General features: G+C 44.5%; 2 protein-coding genes across 2 annotated transcripts; both read left to right on the top strand.

The window, feature by feature from the left end:
* The first annotated feature begins 5,156 nt into the window (after positions 1–5,156).
* LOC140358001 (lipopolysaccharide-induced tumor necrosis factor-alpha factor homolog) lies at positions 5,157–7,617 on the top strand. The gene is made up of 5 exons (XM_072442626.1): positions 5,157–5,173; positions 6,851–6,900; positions 6,972–7,055; positions 7,171–7,360; positions 7,481–7,617. The coding sequence occupies exons 2-5, from the start codon at positions 6,855–6,857 to the stop codon at positions 7,596–7,598; spliced, it is 438 nt and encodes a 145-aa protein (XP_072298727.1). The 5' UTR covers positions 5,157–5,173; positions 6,851–6,854; the 3' UTR covers positions 7,599–7,617.
* A 7,253-nt stretch (positions 7,618–14,870) lies between these two features.
* LOC140357601 (cell death-inducing p53-target protein 1-like) lies at positions 14,871–15,647 on the top strand. The gene is made up of 3 exons (XM_072442113.1): positions 14,871–14,908; positions 15,067–15,256; positions 15,366–15,647. Exons 1-3 carry the CDS (start codon positions 14,899–14,901, stop codon positions 15,475–15,477), a joined length of 312 nt encoding a protein of 103 aa, XP_072298214.1. The 5' UTR covers positions 14,871–14,898; the 3' UTR covers positions 15,478–15,647.
* The last annotated feature ends 2,856 nt before the right edge of the window (positions 15,648–18,503 follow it).

Genomic DNA, 18,503 nt, shown 5'->3' with positions numbered 1-18,503 from the left:
CACCCACATACCCCACACACCCAACACACCCACACACCCACACACCCCACACACCAACACACCCCACACCCACATACCCCACACACCCCACACACCCACACACCCCACACACCCCACATACCCCGCACACCCACACACCCACACACCCCAAACACCCCACACACCCACACACCACACACACCCACACACCCCACACACACGCACACACACACACACACCCCACACACCACACACACCCACACACCCACACACACCCACACACACCCCACACACCCCACACACCCACACACCCCACACACACCCACACACCCCACACACCCACACACCCACACACCCACACACCCCACACACCCCACACACCCACACACCCCACACACCCACACACCCACACACCCACACACCCACACACACCCACACACCCCACACACCCACACACCCCACACACCCACACACCCCACACACCCCACACACCCCACACACCCACACACCCACACACCCACACACACCCCACACACCACACACACCCACACACCCCACACACCCCACACACCCACACACCCCACACACCCCACACACCCACACACCCCACACACCCACACACCCACACACCCACACACCCCACACACCCACACACCCCACACACCCACACACCCACACACCCCACACACCCACACACCCCACACACCCACACACCCCACACACCCACACACCCCACACACCCCACACACCCACACACCCCACACACCCACACACCCCACACACCCCACACACCACACACACGCACACACCCACACACCCCACACACCCCACACACCCACACACCCCACACACCCCACACACCCACACACCCACACACCACACACACGCACACACCCCACACACCCCACACACCCACACACACACACACCCCACACACCCACACACCCACACACACACACACCCCACACACCCACACACCCCACACACCCACACACCCCACACACCCCACATACCCACACACCCACACACCACACACACCCCACACCCCACACACCCACACACCCACACACCCCACACACCCACACACCCACACACCCCACACCCACACACCCCACTCACCCCACACACCCACACACCCCACACACCCCAAACACCCACACACCACACACACCCACACACCCACACACCCCACACACCCCACACACCCCACACACCCACACACCCCACACACCCCACTCACCCACACACCCCACACACCCACAGACACCCCACACACCCGACACACCCCACACACCCACACACCCCACACACCCCACACACCCACACACACCCACATACCCCACACACCCCACACACCCAACACACCCCAACCACCCCACACACCCACACACCCCACACACCCACACACCCCACACCCACACACCCCACTCACCCCACACACCCCACACACCCACACACCCACACACCCCACACACCCACACACCCACACACCCACACACACCCCACACACCCCACACACCCACACACCCAGACACCCACACACACCCCACACACCCCACACACCCCACACACCCACACACCCACACACCCCACACACCCCACACACCCACACACACCCACACACACCCACACACCCCACACACCCACACACCCCACACACACCCACACACCCCACACACCCACACACCCCACACACCCACACACCCAGACACCCACACACACCCACACACCCCACACACACCCACACACCCCACACACCCACACACCCACACACACCCCACACACCACACACACCCCACACACCCACACACCCACACACCACACACACCCCACACACCCACACACCCACACACCCCACACACCCACACACCCACATACCCCACACACCCACACACCCACACACCCACACACCCACATACCCCACACCCCACACACCCACACACCCACACACACCCACACACACCCACACACCCACACACCCACACACACCCACACACCCACACACCCACACACCCACACACCCACACACCCCACACACCCCACACACCCACACACCCCCCACACACCCACACACCCACACACCCCACACACCACACACACCCACACACCCACACACACCCACACACCCACACACCCACACACCCCACACACCCACACACCCCCCACACACCCACACACCCACACACCCCACACACCCCACACACCCACACACCCCACACACCCACACACCCACACACACCCCACACACTCACATACACCCCACACACCCCCACACCCACACACCCCACACACCCACACACCCCACACACACCACACATCCACACACCCCACACAAACCCACACACCCCACTCACCCACACACCCCACACACCCCACACACCCACACACCCACACACACCCACACACCCCACACACCCACACACACCCACACACCCACACACCCACACACCCAGACACCCACACACCCCACACACCCACACACCCCACACACCCCACACATCCACACACCCCACACACACCACACACACCCACACACCCCACTCACCCACACACCCACACACCCCACACACCCACACACCCACACACCCCACACACCCACACACCCCACACTCACCCACACACCCCACACACCCACACACCCACACACACCCCACACACTCACATACACCCCACACACCCCCACACCCACACACCCCACACACCCACACACCCCACACACACCACACATCCACACACCCCACACAAACCCACACACCCCACTCACCCACACACCCCACACACCCCACACACCCACACACCCACACACACCCACACACCCCACACACCCACACACACCCACACACCCACACACCCACACACCCAGACACCCACACACCCCACACACCCACACACCCCACACACCCCACACATCCACACACCCCACACACACCACACACACCCACACACCCCACTCACCCACACACCCCACACACCCCACACACCCACACACCCACACACCCCACACACCCACACACCCCACACACCCACACACACCCACACACCCACACACCCACACACCCACACACCCAGACACCCACACACCCACACACCCACACACCCCACACACCCACACACCCCACACACCCACACACCCCACACACGAGTTGGGACAGTGAAAAACAGATTAAACAATGTTCAGAAGGACTTGGCAATGTCCCAGCATCCCATGTGCTTAGATAAATGTCCCAAGGTCCCCTGGTGGTGTTCCAAAGTGAAGGTGGACGCGAGATCGACTGTGGAGCTGGAGCCAATCAGAAGGAGAACCAGTTCTTCCAGACAGATGAAGAAACGTCCAAATGGAGTAGAGACTGTTTCTCCAGGGGGTTCTCCACAGATCATCGATGTGCCAGTTCCACTCTCTGCGGGAAGTGGGAGAAGAAGAAGAAGTAAAAGCAATGAACAGATTGCAAGTGAAAACAAATATGAATGTTTTTTTGATGGAATAAGTAGTCAGAAGCAGAGGATAGTGCTCAAGCTGCCATACTTCCCCCAGCATAGTTGCTCCCAGGGCAGCGTAGCTGAAACTGTAGGTTTTTATCTCTGTTCCTACCTGGCCTGACCATAAGCCATTTCAAAGAGGAATGTTTTAAGCCTGGTCTTAAATGAAGAGACTCTGTCGGCCTCTTTAACATGGACAGGAGCTGATTCCATGACACAGGATCTTGGGAGCAAAAAGCTCTACCTCCTACTGTGCTTTTAGAGACTCTTGGGACCACCAGAAGGCCAGCATTCTGAGAGTGAAGAGCTCTGTTTGGATGATCGATCACCGGCGTAATGTGCTCTCATCTGTTTGCAATCTTGCTGCTGCATTTTGAGCCAGTTGAAAGCTTTTTATAGAGCTTTTAGGACACACTGTGAGCAGGGAGTTACAGTAGTCTAATCTAGACAATACAAATGCATGGATATGTTCTTCAGCATCGCTTTTAGGTAATATTCTTCAGATTTTGGCTAAATTGCGTGGATAGAAATAAGCTGTTTTACAGACTTGATTTATTTGCACTTTGAATGAGAGATCCTGGTCAAAAACTTACAGCAGAACTGTAAGTTCATACTCCATATGAACAGTTCTTCATCTGCCTGGAAGAACTGGTTCTCCTCCTGAGTGGATCCAGCTCCACTGTCTATCTCGCGTCCACCTGTCCATCTGAGGGAGTCGGATCTCTCCTTCACTGTGGAACTCCTCCAGGTTTGAACTTTTTCCAAGGAGGTTTTGTAGTTTTTCCTGGCCGAGAAGGAGGGTCTAAGGACAGGGGACCCTGGGGCATTGCCAAGTCCCTATGAACATTGTTTAATCCGTTTTTCACTGTTGCCCTCCCTTTTGATTTTGGACTTTACAAAAACAAATTGAATTGAAAATTGAATTGAATTGAAGGCTACACTGACATCGTCCATTATGTGTATGGAAGAGAACTATCTACTATAGCTAATTATTTAAATATCTGTCCTGAAAATGTGAGACAGGCCTCTACTCTGACAATATGCATATGACTGAGACGAGTTTATCTGCACTCTTCTCTTTTAAAGGGAAGTTTACAATAATATTTTCAATTGTTTGTATTGAGATTTCAATGTATAAGTTCCTGTTCTGTAACAAACTTTGAATTACTTTGTGTAAGGATTGTGCTCTACAAATAAATGTATCCTGCCTTGGCAGGATATATGAGTCCAGAGGTGGGCTGCAGTAGCACAAACCCATGTAATCTTGAGAGACTAACCATTTATTCATTTTAAAAGCCTTTAAGTTTTTATATTGGAAGAAGTTCTCTTTGCAACAAATTAGGTTTCAGTATGTCTGAAAACAAATCTAATTATGGGTGATTTTTTTGCAGCACTTGAGGTCTTGTTTCAAGTCAAACTGTTCAGACTTGTAAAATAAAAACAGGTTGGACACTGCAACACCCTTAATTTCTTAAAAACGAGCGAAGAACAAAGCCAAAAGAAGACCAATACTGCCTTTGAAACTACGCCTAATGACTAAGGCACTGGTTGATTGAATTTCTGCAAGGAGTGAGCAGGTGGGTGGGGCTAGGGGCGTGGCCAAACTCAGGTACAGGTGAGACAAGTGATTGTGCCTGTCATTAGAGCTTGTGAGAGTCTACATCTGCATTAGCTCTCTGCCCTTCTACGCAGCAGACGGACGACAAGCAGCCAACAGGTAAGATCACACCCACGCTAACAATACTATGACATTATGAAATCTAAAATACTTGGAGAAATTCACTTAGAGAAAAATGTTCAAAACCAGAAAGCTTTGTGTCACAAATGTTTGACCTTGTTTGCTATAGTTAAGCTCTGTTTTGGAGGACAATGTAGTGTTATCATGATACAAATAGGAAATTGTTTTTTATCATTATACACTCTTAAATAAAAAAAAATAGATTACTTTCCTATTTTTACTATCAGAAGTATATCTTGTGTTAATCAGAGGTGGGGAGGTCTTTTAAATGTCCGAAATTTATGAAAGACATGGTGAATCAAGCTTTACTGCCTATTTGTGTTTGTAATGCTAGATGTTGGTGTATTTGGAATTTAAACTGTTGAACAAATATACATGGTGTGATTTGGATAGGACTGACTGTACGAATTGGGTCATTGGTCAGTTGATTGCCGAGTTGTTCATCAGATATGGGTCACATCCTTGAGCTGTCTGACTGGCAGAGGAACACACCTTTTACTTAGGATGAGGTCGGGAGGGAAAGGTTCACTCATGGGTTCACTCATTACAAAATGGGCAACTGTTGTGCCTCTGTAACAAAAGTATTGAGCATCAATGTGTTAAATGGTCCTACTATTAACTACTTGACCTCCAATATTGTCATGTTAAGCCTCACAAAATACACGCATACAAGAGTCTATGGTTCATAAGTGGATTTAAATTAGATTTTAAATGTATTTTATGTAGAATATGTGTGCATTGCTTGTGGAAATGTCTGATAAATAGACTCATGAAGAGTCACATAAATGAACAAACTCCATCGGATTTGAGACACGCCCGGTCGGCAGCACCCAGAACATGCAGCTCTACTGCATTCTTTCTGCTGCTCCTGGGTGTATACAAGCTCTTTGTGCATGTGTGGGACACGGTGACAAAGCAGTCTGTCGTGTGTGTGTGTGTGTGTGTGTCCCTCTCTGTGATGACAGGACTTCCACAGCTACACCTCACTGCCTAAACTCAATGGTCAGACACCGCGACACAAAGAACAAATCTTAGGTAAAGCGTCTGTGAAGTAGAGGCATTTATAGTTGTTACTTGAGCTACAGTATGTATCGTGTGTCCAGAACAAAGGGGCGGGAAAGTAAGATGTGAATTTTGCTGTGTGAAAGTAAATTATCAGGAAATGTGTTCAAAAAGAGGAAAAAAAACATCTTAATTGATCTTAAAATGGGGACATAAGTGCACTTTAATTAGTGTTTCCCAATCGTAAGCCTGAAATAATATGCCTGGAATATCTATCAGTTTAATTTGAAGTTAAATGTTTGGTATCTACACTGCCCCCATATGACCTAACTTTATTTGTAGTCTGAGCACATTTCATTTGTCTTGAGAGGTTCAGGCACAGACGTACATGTAGCCTGCATAAAACGTGTTGTAATCTGGGCAGCACACAAATATGTGCTTATGGGTAACTACAATAAAAATATAATCAAAATAAAATATAGCCTAAAAATAAATCCTTTTCCCATGCCATCTAATATTTTAAATGTTAAATTAATCTGAAAAATGAAGAAAGATGATGCGTTTCAATTGTTTGAGTGTTTCATACCTCAGTGTCACACCCTGACCGGAGACATCCACACGTCCAGAACACCACTGACCATTTTATTTTTACAGTGCAATGAGTGCAGCCGGAAAGAATGAAGCTCAGCCTTATATGGTTCCAGGTAAGTGTAACCGACTGGAGTGATCCGAGTCTTTTACTTGAATCAAACTAACCTTTTTCCTTCTGGCGTAGTGTCAGGCGGAGACAGCGGAGTCAAGGTTTACCATGTCCACACTCCCTTCACTCCTCCAGAGAGCTCCCACACACAAATGCCAGGTAATCTAACCACCTTCATGTTCTGATATGCAAAAAACAATGACCGTACATTCTTTAAGTACAAACAACCGGACATAATATGAATTTTTAAAGCAAAAATGTCCTCTCTCCTCAGTGTACACAGGTGGATTGAGCGCTCCTCCTGAATCTGATGGAAAAAATAGGTTTGTGAGCTATGACACGGCCCTGGGCTCCAACCCCGGCATGGCCACCTGCACCTCCTGCCAGCAACAGGTCATGACCAATGTGACCTACAAAGCCGGTCGATACGCCTGGCTCATGTGTTTGCTCTTCATCTGCCTCGGGTATGCACCAGGATTCTGGATTTGAGCACTGCTATATCAATGTTTTGTGTGGTCTTCAGTTTGTCTCACGGGTTGTTTGGTAGACTTGAAGATTCATTGTGCTGTGTTGTTTTCTTATAGTTTGGTGCTCTGCTGCTGCCTCATCCCCTTCTTCATGAACAAGTTTAAGGATGCCTACCACACGTGCCCCCGCTGTAATAAAGTGCTGCACATCGAGAGAAGAAAGTGTTGTAAATGACAGACATAATGCACAATTGCACCTGTGGAAATAAGAGTTTCAGTCTTTGTTTCTGTGGATTAGCATTATCAGCCTAAGCAAAATCAAACTTAACACTTCTCTTGAGATTAGGAGTGATTTTGCTTAAATTAAGCACATCCAATGACTGTTCCAGCAGGAAAAAAATATTGCAACCTTAATGCTTAAACACTTTAAAACGATGAAATGAAGGTTTGTAAATATACTTAATTGAATATTTTAAGATGTTTCCCTTAACATTTTAAAGCTGCTTTTTAAGTATTTTATGTGCAGATGTCACCCACCATGCTCACTATTAATTTAATTTTGTTATTGGTCAGTATTTATTTATTCTATTTTAAGAACATTCGGAATAAACTAATCTACATGTAATACTTTCCATGCAGTTGACTTAAAAATAACAACTAATGGTGTGATGATGATATATTCCCTTCCCTCTCTTACCTCCCAGAAGCTTTTATGGTTCATTGTTTAAATATTATATCATTAAATAAACTATGTTGTGGTAAAGTCTTTTCTCTAAGTTTGGTCTAATCAGTTAGGGTTATGATTAAGGTCCACTTTATAGTCCTCTGCATTTGACCCGTCCCTCGATGCTTCTGGCTCTGGATCTCCAGATCTTTGAGGCATACATTTAAAAAAAAAAAAAAAAAAAAAAGTATCCATCATCTTAAAAGGTATGTAGCCTGCCCTCTTACTGCAATTAAAAAGGAAATAGTCACAATTAAACCTGTGTTGCCAACTTTCTCAACCTGCTGTTTCTCCTCTCAGTGACTAGAATGTCTCTTGCAGCTCCTTCTCCCACAGAATGCTGGGCTCACTGAGCTGCAGACGCCGCACTAGCACTAATTCATGATTATTTTCTCCAGATGAAACTGGCAATCCAAATGTGAGGCTCTCTCCGCTTTCTAATTGGATGTTCAGTTTGAAATATTGTTCAATATTCTATACATACAAATTAACATCTGTAAAGCAACATTTGAATTGAGCATGTGTTTATCGTATCTAGTCACACAAATGGGTATTAAATCTAAAATAAAAATACTACATACTCACTCTTTTAAAATATGTTTTAAAATTTAAACTTGCAAATGCAATGAATACAATTGTCTACTACAGATATAAAACCTATATGAAGATTAAATGTCTCACATTTTGTCCCTAGGCAACAATAAAACTAAGATATTAGTTTAGTAGATGCATTTACTCCCCACACCAGAAGCTGCTGTCTCTGTAGCACTCATGTGCCCTGGCGCCACGTTTCAGCTACAGCAGCACTTTGGTGATACAGATCTGACACCAGAAAAACCCAACCTGTGCTTTGTAGGTTATACTGTCAGTTCATTCTTCTTATACTTGCACATTCTGTAATTATATAGAAGGGTGTGAGCACTTTGACAATGCCCAATAGGCGGCGCGCGGGCCACTTCAGGCCATCCAGAGTTCCTATCTGGCCCTCAAAAGTGTCCCAAGGATGATCTGACCATGTTAATGTGCACGATGAATTACAGATCAGCTTTATTACTTTGTTTTCCTCCTATAGTTTAAACAGATGCTGTGGTGTTTTATTATAAAAGATCTGATGAAATAATAAATAAGCAGCACATGACCAAACAAACCATATGGAAAAAGGGGAAATCGATAGCACAAAGTGAAGAATACTGGAGAATAATGGAGTCACCACCCAGTTCTATAAGAGCGGTAAAAACCGTGTGACCTCCCGTCACCCAGACTCCCAGCACCATTTAACATGGACTCTCCTCCACACTGCGCCCTGGTGGCTACATTAAATATAGGTCACCTACTTCCCAAAGGTAACTCTTAGTGTGACCCAAATTAAACCCAATCAAACAGTGACGAAATGGCTCCTACAATCATAGTCCTGAGAGAAAAATGTTGTCAAAACATGAAAATACTGTTTGTCACTAAAGGATTGGAGCAGGATAAAGCCACTCAAACTATTGAGGGCAGGCTGGCCATTTCGAACAGAGACGGTCTGAGACGGCTTCCAGAGTGACACGTAGGGATTTATTCAGTGCACCATCTCTAGCGGTCAGGAGGGATTCATAGAACTGTACGGTAGTTACATATGTAATGTTTGTTTTTAAAGTTAAAAGAGGAAATTGAATGTGATCTCGACAAACTTGTCAATGCTTTAGCAAGAAAGGACTCCAAAAGGTACCAAAGATCTCTTTATGGACGTGAGCGACTGGAATGAGCATTTCAGTGTCCTTGTCCAAGTCCACCTGATCCAAGGGAATTTCCAATAAGAGACAACAACAACAATTAAACATTGAAATCTATGTATTAGTTAATATTATTTGTTTATTTGGCCAGGACGGTGCTTGTTAATGAACATACATGATATACATGCTGTAAACACACTGGACTGTGGCAATGGGCTAATTTTTGCCTGTTGTCCTACATTCACTCTCACAAACACTAGCATACTTGGACATTGGTGATTGGGGCATTGTAATAATTAACATCTGCAAGGACAAGCCATCCGGCTAAAATGTTATTCATGCTGTCCTCCTGTGGCTAAATCACCAAAAACAGGTTGGACACTGCAACACCCTTAATAAAAAGCTAAGAACAAAGCCAAAAGAAGACCAATACTGCCTTTGAAACTACGCCTAATGACTAAGGCACTGGATGATTGAATTTCTGCAAGGAGTGAGCAGGTGGGTGGAGCTGGAGGTGCGGCCAAACTCAGGTACAGGTGAGACAAGTGATCAGGCCTGTTTAAGCAGAGAAAGGCGTTGAAGGCAGCTGAAGGTAGACACTTCACTTCTTATACAAATATATTTACAGACAAAGTGGCCTTTCATCACAATACATGGAATTTTCTATTTCATTACAATTTGTGCATTCGTACACATTTTAAAACATTTGACATTCTATTTAAAACCTGTTAAATTTTACAGTGGTGTGGTTTCTTCGTTAGTAAATAATCTTGAATTTTTTTATTATTTAGCCTTTCACCTTTGCTAAGGCCACCCTCACAATTTGTCAATTGTTTTTTGTGTTTTGTTGTATTTTGTTGACACACCTACTGGGGTCATTTGGTGAGTCATTGTTTTTTCCTTGTTATGTCATCTTCTATTCCGTGCTTTCCCATAGATCCCCGGCCTATTACACACTTGTTGGCCTATCCAGAATTTTGCAAAGTGGGACCGGAGTTTATTGTTCTCGAGTAAGATTGCTTTTACAATTGGACAGACAACATGGAGAAACAGCCTATCGTAGTGAGACTATGAATTATGTTGTTGTTTTACCACTTTATCACTAGAACTTGTAGGTGATGTATCTTTCTTCCCAGTTTTGCATTTTCCCTTTGTTTTCCGGTAATTTAACGTCTGTTTTTACCATTCCTTCTTCGATTTTTGCTCCAAGTGCACTTATTCTGGCTTTCCTGTCTACCTATCGTCCCTTCTGACCAATTTACATACAGGATTTCACCTTTTTGTTTTGTTAAGCTTGGCTCCTGATGTCAGTGAAAATTGAAATAAGTAGTTGGATGATTGAATTGTTATCATTACTTAAAATTGTTAAATAGTCCATACAATAAGTCCTTTTAAATGTTACTCTCCTGTGCTTCCTGTGATGCAGCTCTATCCTCTGGGTCATAAAGGCGGTTTGAAGAGTGAGGTCCTGTGTCGGGCATAGCTCCCCTCCTACTCAAACAACAGGCTGTTTCACGGCTGGAGTCATTGTGAAAGTCTTTAAACAGATGCAATTGTGAGAAGCAAAGGTTACATTTGATCTTCTGAGTTGCAATGGCATCACAATTTAGTAGCGCGAGTGGCTGCTAGATGTTCCAAACTACCACACTCTCTGCGCTTTTTGGGCTGCCCTGGAAAGAACATGGAGCCCCGAACCGCTGCCAGCTGGATTTGATCAGGAAGACGTTTCACCCGGCCATGGTTTTTTCTCAGTTTCACTTCGAATCATCTGGTTCCTGTCTTTATCCTATGATATTGAAAAGCTCTGTAGTTCTTATCACATTACACAGATTACGCATCCAAGTTTAATTGTCCTCCATTCCCACCCTTTCGGAGAGGATGACCACACAGATGATTTTCCTCATGGGAAGGCTGGCTTCTTCCTGAACTCCTCCAGGCATGATTTGAAACTTTTCTGAGAGGTAAAAAAACCTGAAAGACTTTCTTCCCTGGGAATTCAACAACAAACTATCAACAATCTATTGGTGGTGATTCCGAGCTCCTTCTGGAGAATATGTCTGCTGAAAAACGGCCCTTTTCAAGGCCTTCAAGCAGCTGCATTCTGCCGAGAGGTTGGTATGGGTCCTGCCATCCTGCAGTGGCAGCTTGCGCCCCTCCAGGAGAATCAAAATGGATATTGCAGGCCATACACCGCCATACACTGCACAACCACAAGAACTGAAGGCGGACGGTACCGCAACACCTGTGCGCCAGCCCCTGTAATATTGTGGGATCGAGGATGAGATCGAGACGAGGACGAGATTGAGACGAGATCGAGATGAGATCGAAATGAGATGAGCTCAAGATGAGATCAAGATGAGATCAAGGCGCCTTGCAAGGCGGTGCAAAAAATGGAAAGCAACTGCAGCGCCTTCATAGACCAATGGATGATGGGAACTGCAGTGTTGTGTAACATGAGGAAACGGCGCATTGGACCAGATCCTTTTTGATCAGAAACATCCTGCAGTTCTGCTCTGTTCCTCCTCTTTTCTACTCATCTCATCCATCTATTTTTAAATCTTCACATATGGTCCAAATTAAACAGAAAAGGCCCAGGCTGTTGTAAAAAATTGACAGCATTATTGATCTATGATCTTTATGTACTAAAAGTAATTTTCACCATAGATCAAGATAGAGCTTAAACTTTATCATGAGCTCATTGTTTTTTGTTCTGGTGATGTACGTGTCAGTCTGTGGTGAGGGAGACGGGAGCCTTCACAAAACAATGTGAGATCCATCCTTTCCTCATACCAACTCTTTGTTTGTCCGCCCCACAGCTTTAGGCGCCTGCTCTCACTGACAATCCAGGTGAGGATTCTGGCTGCTTAAACAAGCCTAACGTGCCTGTCATTAGAGCTTGTGGCGGTCTAAATCTGCAACAGATCACAGACTGACGACAAGCACCCAACAGGTAAGAGCATACCAATTCAAACATTATTATGACATTTTATAAAGTCTAAATTACATATTGAACCATGACTCTTGTGTGCATTTTAGAGAAAAAGGTTCGAAACAGGACGATTTGTCAAGCTGTGTTTTGAAGGACAATGTAGTTCTAGTGGTTACAAGTTTTTCATCATATACACATTAGACTCCAAAAATAATTAATTACTTATTTTTACTATCAAAAATACCTTGTGTTTTTCAGAGGTGGGAAAATATCCACAGTATGTGCATTTCCTAAAATATCCTTTAATACGTGAATACTTGAGTAAATGCTTTGTATCAAAAAGAGAGATGTTATGTTTAAATAAACCCAAGAAATTGATTTGAAAAACAGTGAATCAGGCTTAAACTGCCTATTTGTGTTTGTAACTGAAAAAAGACATTAGCTGATTAAGAATTTATATGTTGATTAGACAGAACATTAATTGAGTCAGTGAATGTCACTGATCTGCTGATGGCAGAGTTGTACAGCAGACATGGGTCACATGCTGACTCTCTGACTGGCAGAAGGACACACCTTGATTTTAAACAAACATTTACCGGTATTCAGAATATATCTGTGTATTGCTTGTCTAACTGTTTGATAAATAGACTTAAGTAAAGAGTCACGGCAAAAAAGATAATATATAGATGGATAGATAGAGTAATGTATGATCAGATTTGAGATACATCCGGTTGGCAGTCCACAGAACCATGCAGCTCTACTGCATTCTTCCTGCAGTTTCTGAGTGTATGGGCGTAAATCACTGGAGGAGGAGCACGACGGTTTAGATTCAGTCTGAAAAAGTACCTGAAAGCTCTTCACAGGATCTGCACCTGAGCAATGCTGCTTTTTAACAAAGTAATCAGCACGACTTAAAAAACAAACAAAAGGGAACTGGGAGTTTGCATATTTCTTTCTCATCCTCACTCTCACTCTTTCACTTGCTTGCTCAGTAAAATCCCAGGAGCATAGGCTGGTTGTTCCCTGCACAAGGAGCAGGTTTTACAGACGTGACGCAGCAGCAAAACAGGTCCAAATAGTGGCGCTTGGTCCAGTTTGTGTGCGCTCATTTCAGGAGCCATGGTTACTGCGTTCCATGTGCTCTGCCCCTGGTCTGTCTCCAAACTCAAGGGCAGTGAATGGAGGAGTTTGTGATGCGCAGGAAAATGGAACCTGCTGTGTTTCAAAACTTTGAATCATACTGTGGATGCGTTAGGGAATAAAAGACCAGTAGTCCTGTTGCAATGCCAACAATATTCTGCTTGTATATGAAAGGCTTCTTAGTGGCTAAGGATTTATAACTCTTTACTGAAGTGACTAGTTTAAATTCTACTAGGTAGTCTCTGATTAGAAAGACAATTTAAATAGCATTTATGATAATAAGAATAATACAAATAATAAATAAAGACATATTATTGGGGCCTATTTAGAATTGCATATTTTTATTATTACTGATAATAATACTACTACTATTGATTGTGGTAATATTTCATACGATAGATCACGACCATCCCTGAAATGAAATTTTGAGTGTTTATTGGCATTCACCGTCCCCCTCTACATCAAAATCACAATTTCACCAAAGGCTGGGTGTATATAAGCTCTTTTTGTGTGTGTCATGTTTGTGCTTAAGCAGAAATGCATCAGGAAAACTTTAAGTTTGTGCTATCTACACTGCCGACATGTCACCGAAATTTTGGCAGAGCATGTTTCATTTGTCTGAAGGTGTTCAGGCCCAGATATACATTTAGCTTACAGAGAATGACTCTTACTGAACACGCAAATATGAGCTTATCGGTAATTATTATGAAATATTTTAAGGGGTTCTTTATTATATGAGGAAAACAATAGATTGGCCTATGAACTATTCAAGCATCACAAATATTAAGACAAATACATTTTATATGTCGTCATTTTCCATGCCATCTAATGTTTTAATTGTTAAATTAATCTTGAGTGTAGATTGAGTGTTGACCTCAGTGTCACACCCCGGAGCCTGACAGGAGACATCCTCAGATCCACACTGAGAGACAGAAGCCTGGATAGGTACAGCACACATGTCAAATTAATGTCAACTTTATTTTACAGTGCAATGAGCGTGACGGGAAGGAATCAACCTCGGCTATCTATGTTACCAGGTAAGTATAACAGACTAGACACTAGTCAAAACAGCGTCAAGGTTTACCATGTCCACTCCCTTCACCCAACACTCATGTTCTGATGTGCAATAACCAATATTAGTACATCAATAGGAACATAATATGAAATCTAAAGCAAAAATGTCCTCTCTCCTCAGTGTACACTGGTGGATTGAGCGCTCCGCCTGAATCTGATGGGAAAAATAGGTTTGTGAGCTATGACACGGCCCTGGGCTTTCACCCCGGCATGGCCACCTGCACCTCCTGCCAGCAACAGGTCATGACCAATGTGACCTACAAAGCCGGCCAATACGCCTGGCTCATGTCTCTGCTCTTCATCTGCCTCTGGTATGCACCAGGATTCTGGAAATCAATGTTTTGTGTGTTTTGTCTTCATTTGTCTCATGGTTGTTTTGGTAGACCTGTAATTTCATTGTGCTGTGTTGTTTTCTTATAGTTTTGTGCTCTGCTTCATCCCCCTCATCATAAACAAGTTTAAGGATGCCTACCACACGTGCCCCCGCTGTAATAAAGTGCTGCACATCGAGAGGAGAAAGTGTTGTAAATGACAGACATAATGCACAATTGCACCTGTGGAAATAAGAGTTTCAGTCTTTGTTTCTGTGGATTAGCATTATCAGCCTAAGCAAAATCAAACTTAACACTTCTCTTGAGATTAGGAGTGATTTTGCTTAAATTAAGCACATCCAATGACTGTTCCAGCAGGAAAAAAACATTCCCACTTTAATGTTTTAAAACTATGAAATGAAGGTTTGTAAATATACTTAATCGAATATTTTATTTCAATTTTTTTTTGTTCAGTATTTTGTTTTTGTACAGATGTTACCCACTATGCTCACGAGTAATTTAATTTTGTTATTTGTTAGTATGGTTTAAGAACATTTTGAATAAACATGATAATACTTTCCACACAGTTGAATTAAAAATGTAAAAATTAAACAACAACCAATACAGTATGATGATGATGATGATGATGATATTATATTCCCTTCCCTCTCTTACCTCCCAGAAGCTTTTATGGTTCACTGTTTAAATATTATGACATTAAATAAACTATACATTGTGGCAAAGTCTTTTCTCCTTTTTTTAAAGTTTGGTCTAATCAGTTAGGGTTATGATTAAGGTCCACTTTATTGTCCCAGTAGGGACATTTGTCCTCTGCATTTGACCTGTCCCTCGATGCTTCTGGGGCATATGCTCAGGAGCAGTGGTCCCATCTCCAGATCTTTGAGGCCTACATTTTTTTTGAAAAGTATCAATCATCTTAAAGGGTATGTAGCCTTAAACCTCAACCTGCTGTTTCTCCTCTCAGTGACTAGAATGTCTCTTGTCTCTTGCAGCTCCTTCTCCCTCAGAATGCCGGGCTCACTGAGCTGCAGACGCCGCACTAGCACTAATTCATGATTTTCTCCAGATGAAACTGGCAATCCAAATGTGAGGCTCTCTCTGCTGGATGTTCAGCTTGAAAACCAAAACCCTAAACATCGTGTTCAATATTCTATATATTAATACATTTATTTTTTTATACAGGGAAAACCCAATGAGGAAAGTTCTCTTTTTCATGGGTACTCTGTTAAAACACAACACCAAATAAATAACAAACATAGGATACTAAAACACAAAACAATAACAATCAATACATGAAAACACATTTAAACGTACAATCTGAGACACAATTATCTAAAACCAGTCCTTGACCAGTCTTTAAAATCATTAAGGCATAAAATGATTTAATTTAAAAAGTCTGTGTTTTGTTCCACAGGAGCAAAGTTGTTGAAAGCCTTTATTCCTGTCTCTGTGTTGACACGATGGGATTGTAAGATAAAAATGTCCTGAGGACTCAAACGGTGAATACTTAAACTAATGTGCAACAAACTGGATAAATAATCAGGCAAAATGCCAAGTAGAGCCTTATACTCAAACAAAAGGCAGTGCTGTTCTCTTCTTGCATCCAATGATAACATTCTACTTTAGAGTATAATTGATCCTTCTCCTGTAATGAACCTCAGAGCTGAGCCTCAGAGCTGAATGATAAACTGAGTTCAGAGGTTTTAACACTGATGCTGTAGAATGTATATATATAACATCACCATAATCTAGAACTGAGAGAGATTGGATAAACTGTTTTCTACAGTGAAGGAGAAAACATGTTTTATTTCTAAAGAAGAATGACAATCTGGCTTTAAGATTATTTGTCAGCTCTTCATTGATCATTGATCCAGAGGCCCAAGTATTTATAATCGGGTATTGTTCAATCATATTACCCTCAAGCGTAAGAATAGATATATTTTGTGGTTCTCTAGAGTGTCTTTTGGAGAACAGCATACATTTTGTTTTATTTGAATTCAACAATTTTAAATTAACACAGTTTTGTTGGATGGAGTGAAAATCATCTTGAATATTGTGAATCACTTGTGCACAAGAAGGAGCCTTAGCATACAGAGATGCATCATCTGCAGACAAGTGGATGCTACTGTGTCGCGACTGGGGATGTCGTCGGACGGTGGATGGAATGCTTTGAGGATCTCCTTAATCCCACTGTCACGTCTTCAGAAGATGAAGCAGAGACTGAGGACTCTTAGGCTGACTCGTTCATCACCCAAGCTGAAGTCACTGAGGTTGTTCGCAAACTCCTCGGTGACAGGGCTCCGGGGGTGGATGAGATCCGCCCTGAGTACCTAAAGTATCTGGATGTTGTAGGACTGTCTTGGTTGACACGTCTCTGCAACATCGCGTGGCGGTCGGGGACCGTGCCTCTGGACTGGCAGACCGGGGTGGTGGTCCCTCTGTTCAAGAAGGGGGACCGGAGGGTGTGTTCCAACTACAGAGGGATCACACTCCTCAGCCTCCCGGGTAAGGTCTATTCCAAGGTACTGGAGAGGAGAATCCGACCGATAGTCGAACCTCGGATTCAGGAGGAGCAGAGTGGTTTTCGTCCCGGTCGTGGAACACTGGACCAGCTCTATACCCTCCATCGGGTGCTCGAGGGTTCATGGGAGATTGCCCAAACAGTCCACATGTGCTTTATGGATCTGGAGAAGGCTTTCAAAAGTGTCCCTCGGGGTGTCAATTGGAGGGTGCTCCATGAGTATGGGCCCGGAGCAGGAGCTGTGTTCGCATTGCCGGCAGTAAGTCAGACCTGTTCCCAGTGCATGTTGGACTCCGCCAGGGCTGCCCTTTGTCACCGGTTCTGTTCATAATTTTTATGGACAGAATTTCTAGGCGCAGTCGGGGGTCGGAGGGTGTCCGGTTTGGGGACCACAGGATCTCATCTCTGCTGTTTGCAGACGATGTTGTCCTGATGGCTCCATCAAACCTGGACCTGCAACATGCACTGGGACGGTTTGCAGCCGAGTGTGAAGCGGCTGGGATGAGAATCAGCACCTCCAAATCCGAGGCCATGGTTCTCGACCGGAAAAAGGTGGCTTGCCCTCTCCAGGTGGGTGGGGTGTCCTTGCCCCAAGTGGAGGAATTCAAGTATCTCTGGGTCTTGTTCACGAGTGAGGGAAGGATGGAGCGTGAGATCGACAGGCGGATCGGTGCAGCGGCTGCAGTGATGCAGTCGCTACATCGG

Source organism: Eucyclogobius newberryi, unplaced genomic scaffold (assembly GCF_026437365.1).
Source record: "Eucyclogobius newberryi isolate DKJ021-1_F unplaced genomic scaffold, fEucNew1.0.hap1 SCAF_13, whole genome shotgun sequence".
NCBI classification, from domain to species: Eukaryota; Metazoa; Chordata; class Actinopteri; order Gobiiformes; family Gobiidae; genus Eucyclogobius; species Eucyclogobius newberryi.
Note: the sequence above shows the minus strand (reverse complement) of the source record. Positions and strands in the feature narration are given on the sequence as shown.

Bases quoted from the DNA above. Each gene is read 5' to 3' on its own strand.
- LOC140358001 (XM_072442626.1), top strand. From the start codon at position 6,855: ATGAGTGCAGCCGGAAAGAATGAAGCTCAGCCTTATATGGTTCCAG. The intron at 7,056-7,170 runs GTAATCTAACCA...CTCTCTCCTCAG, and splicing joins CTCCCACACACAAATGCCAG to TGTACACAGGTGGATTGAGC. The intron at 7,361-7,480 runs GTATGCACCAGG...GTTTTCTTATAG, and splicing joins TTGCTCTTCATCTGCCTCGG to TTTGGTGCTCTGCTGCTGCC.
- LOC140357601 (XM_072442113.1), top strand. The intron at 15,257-15,365 runs GTATGCACCAGG...GTTTTCTTATAG, and splicing joins CTGCTCTTCATCTGCCTCTG to TTTTGTGCTCTGCTTCATCC.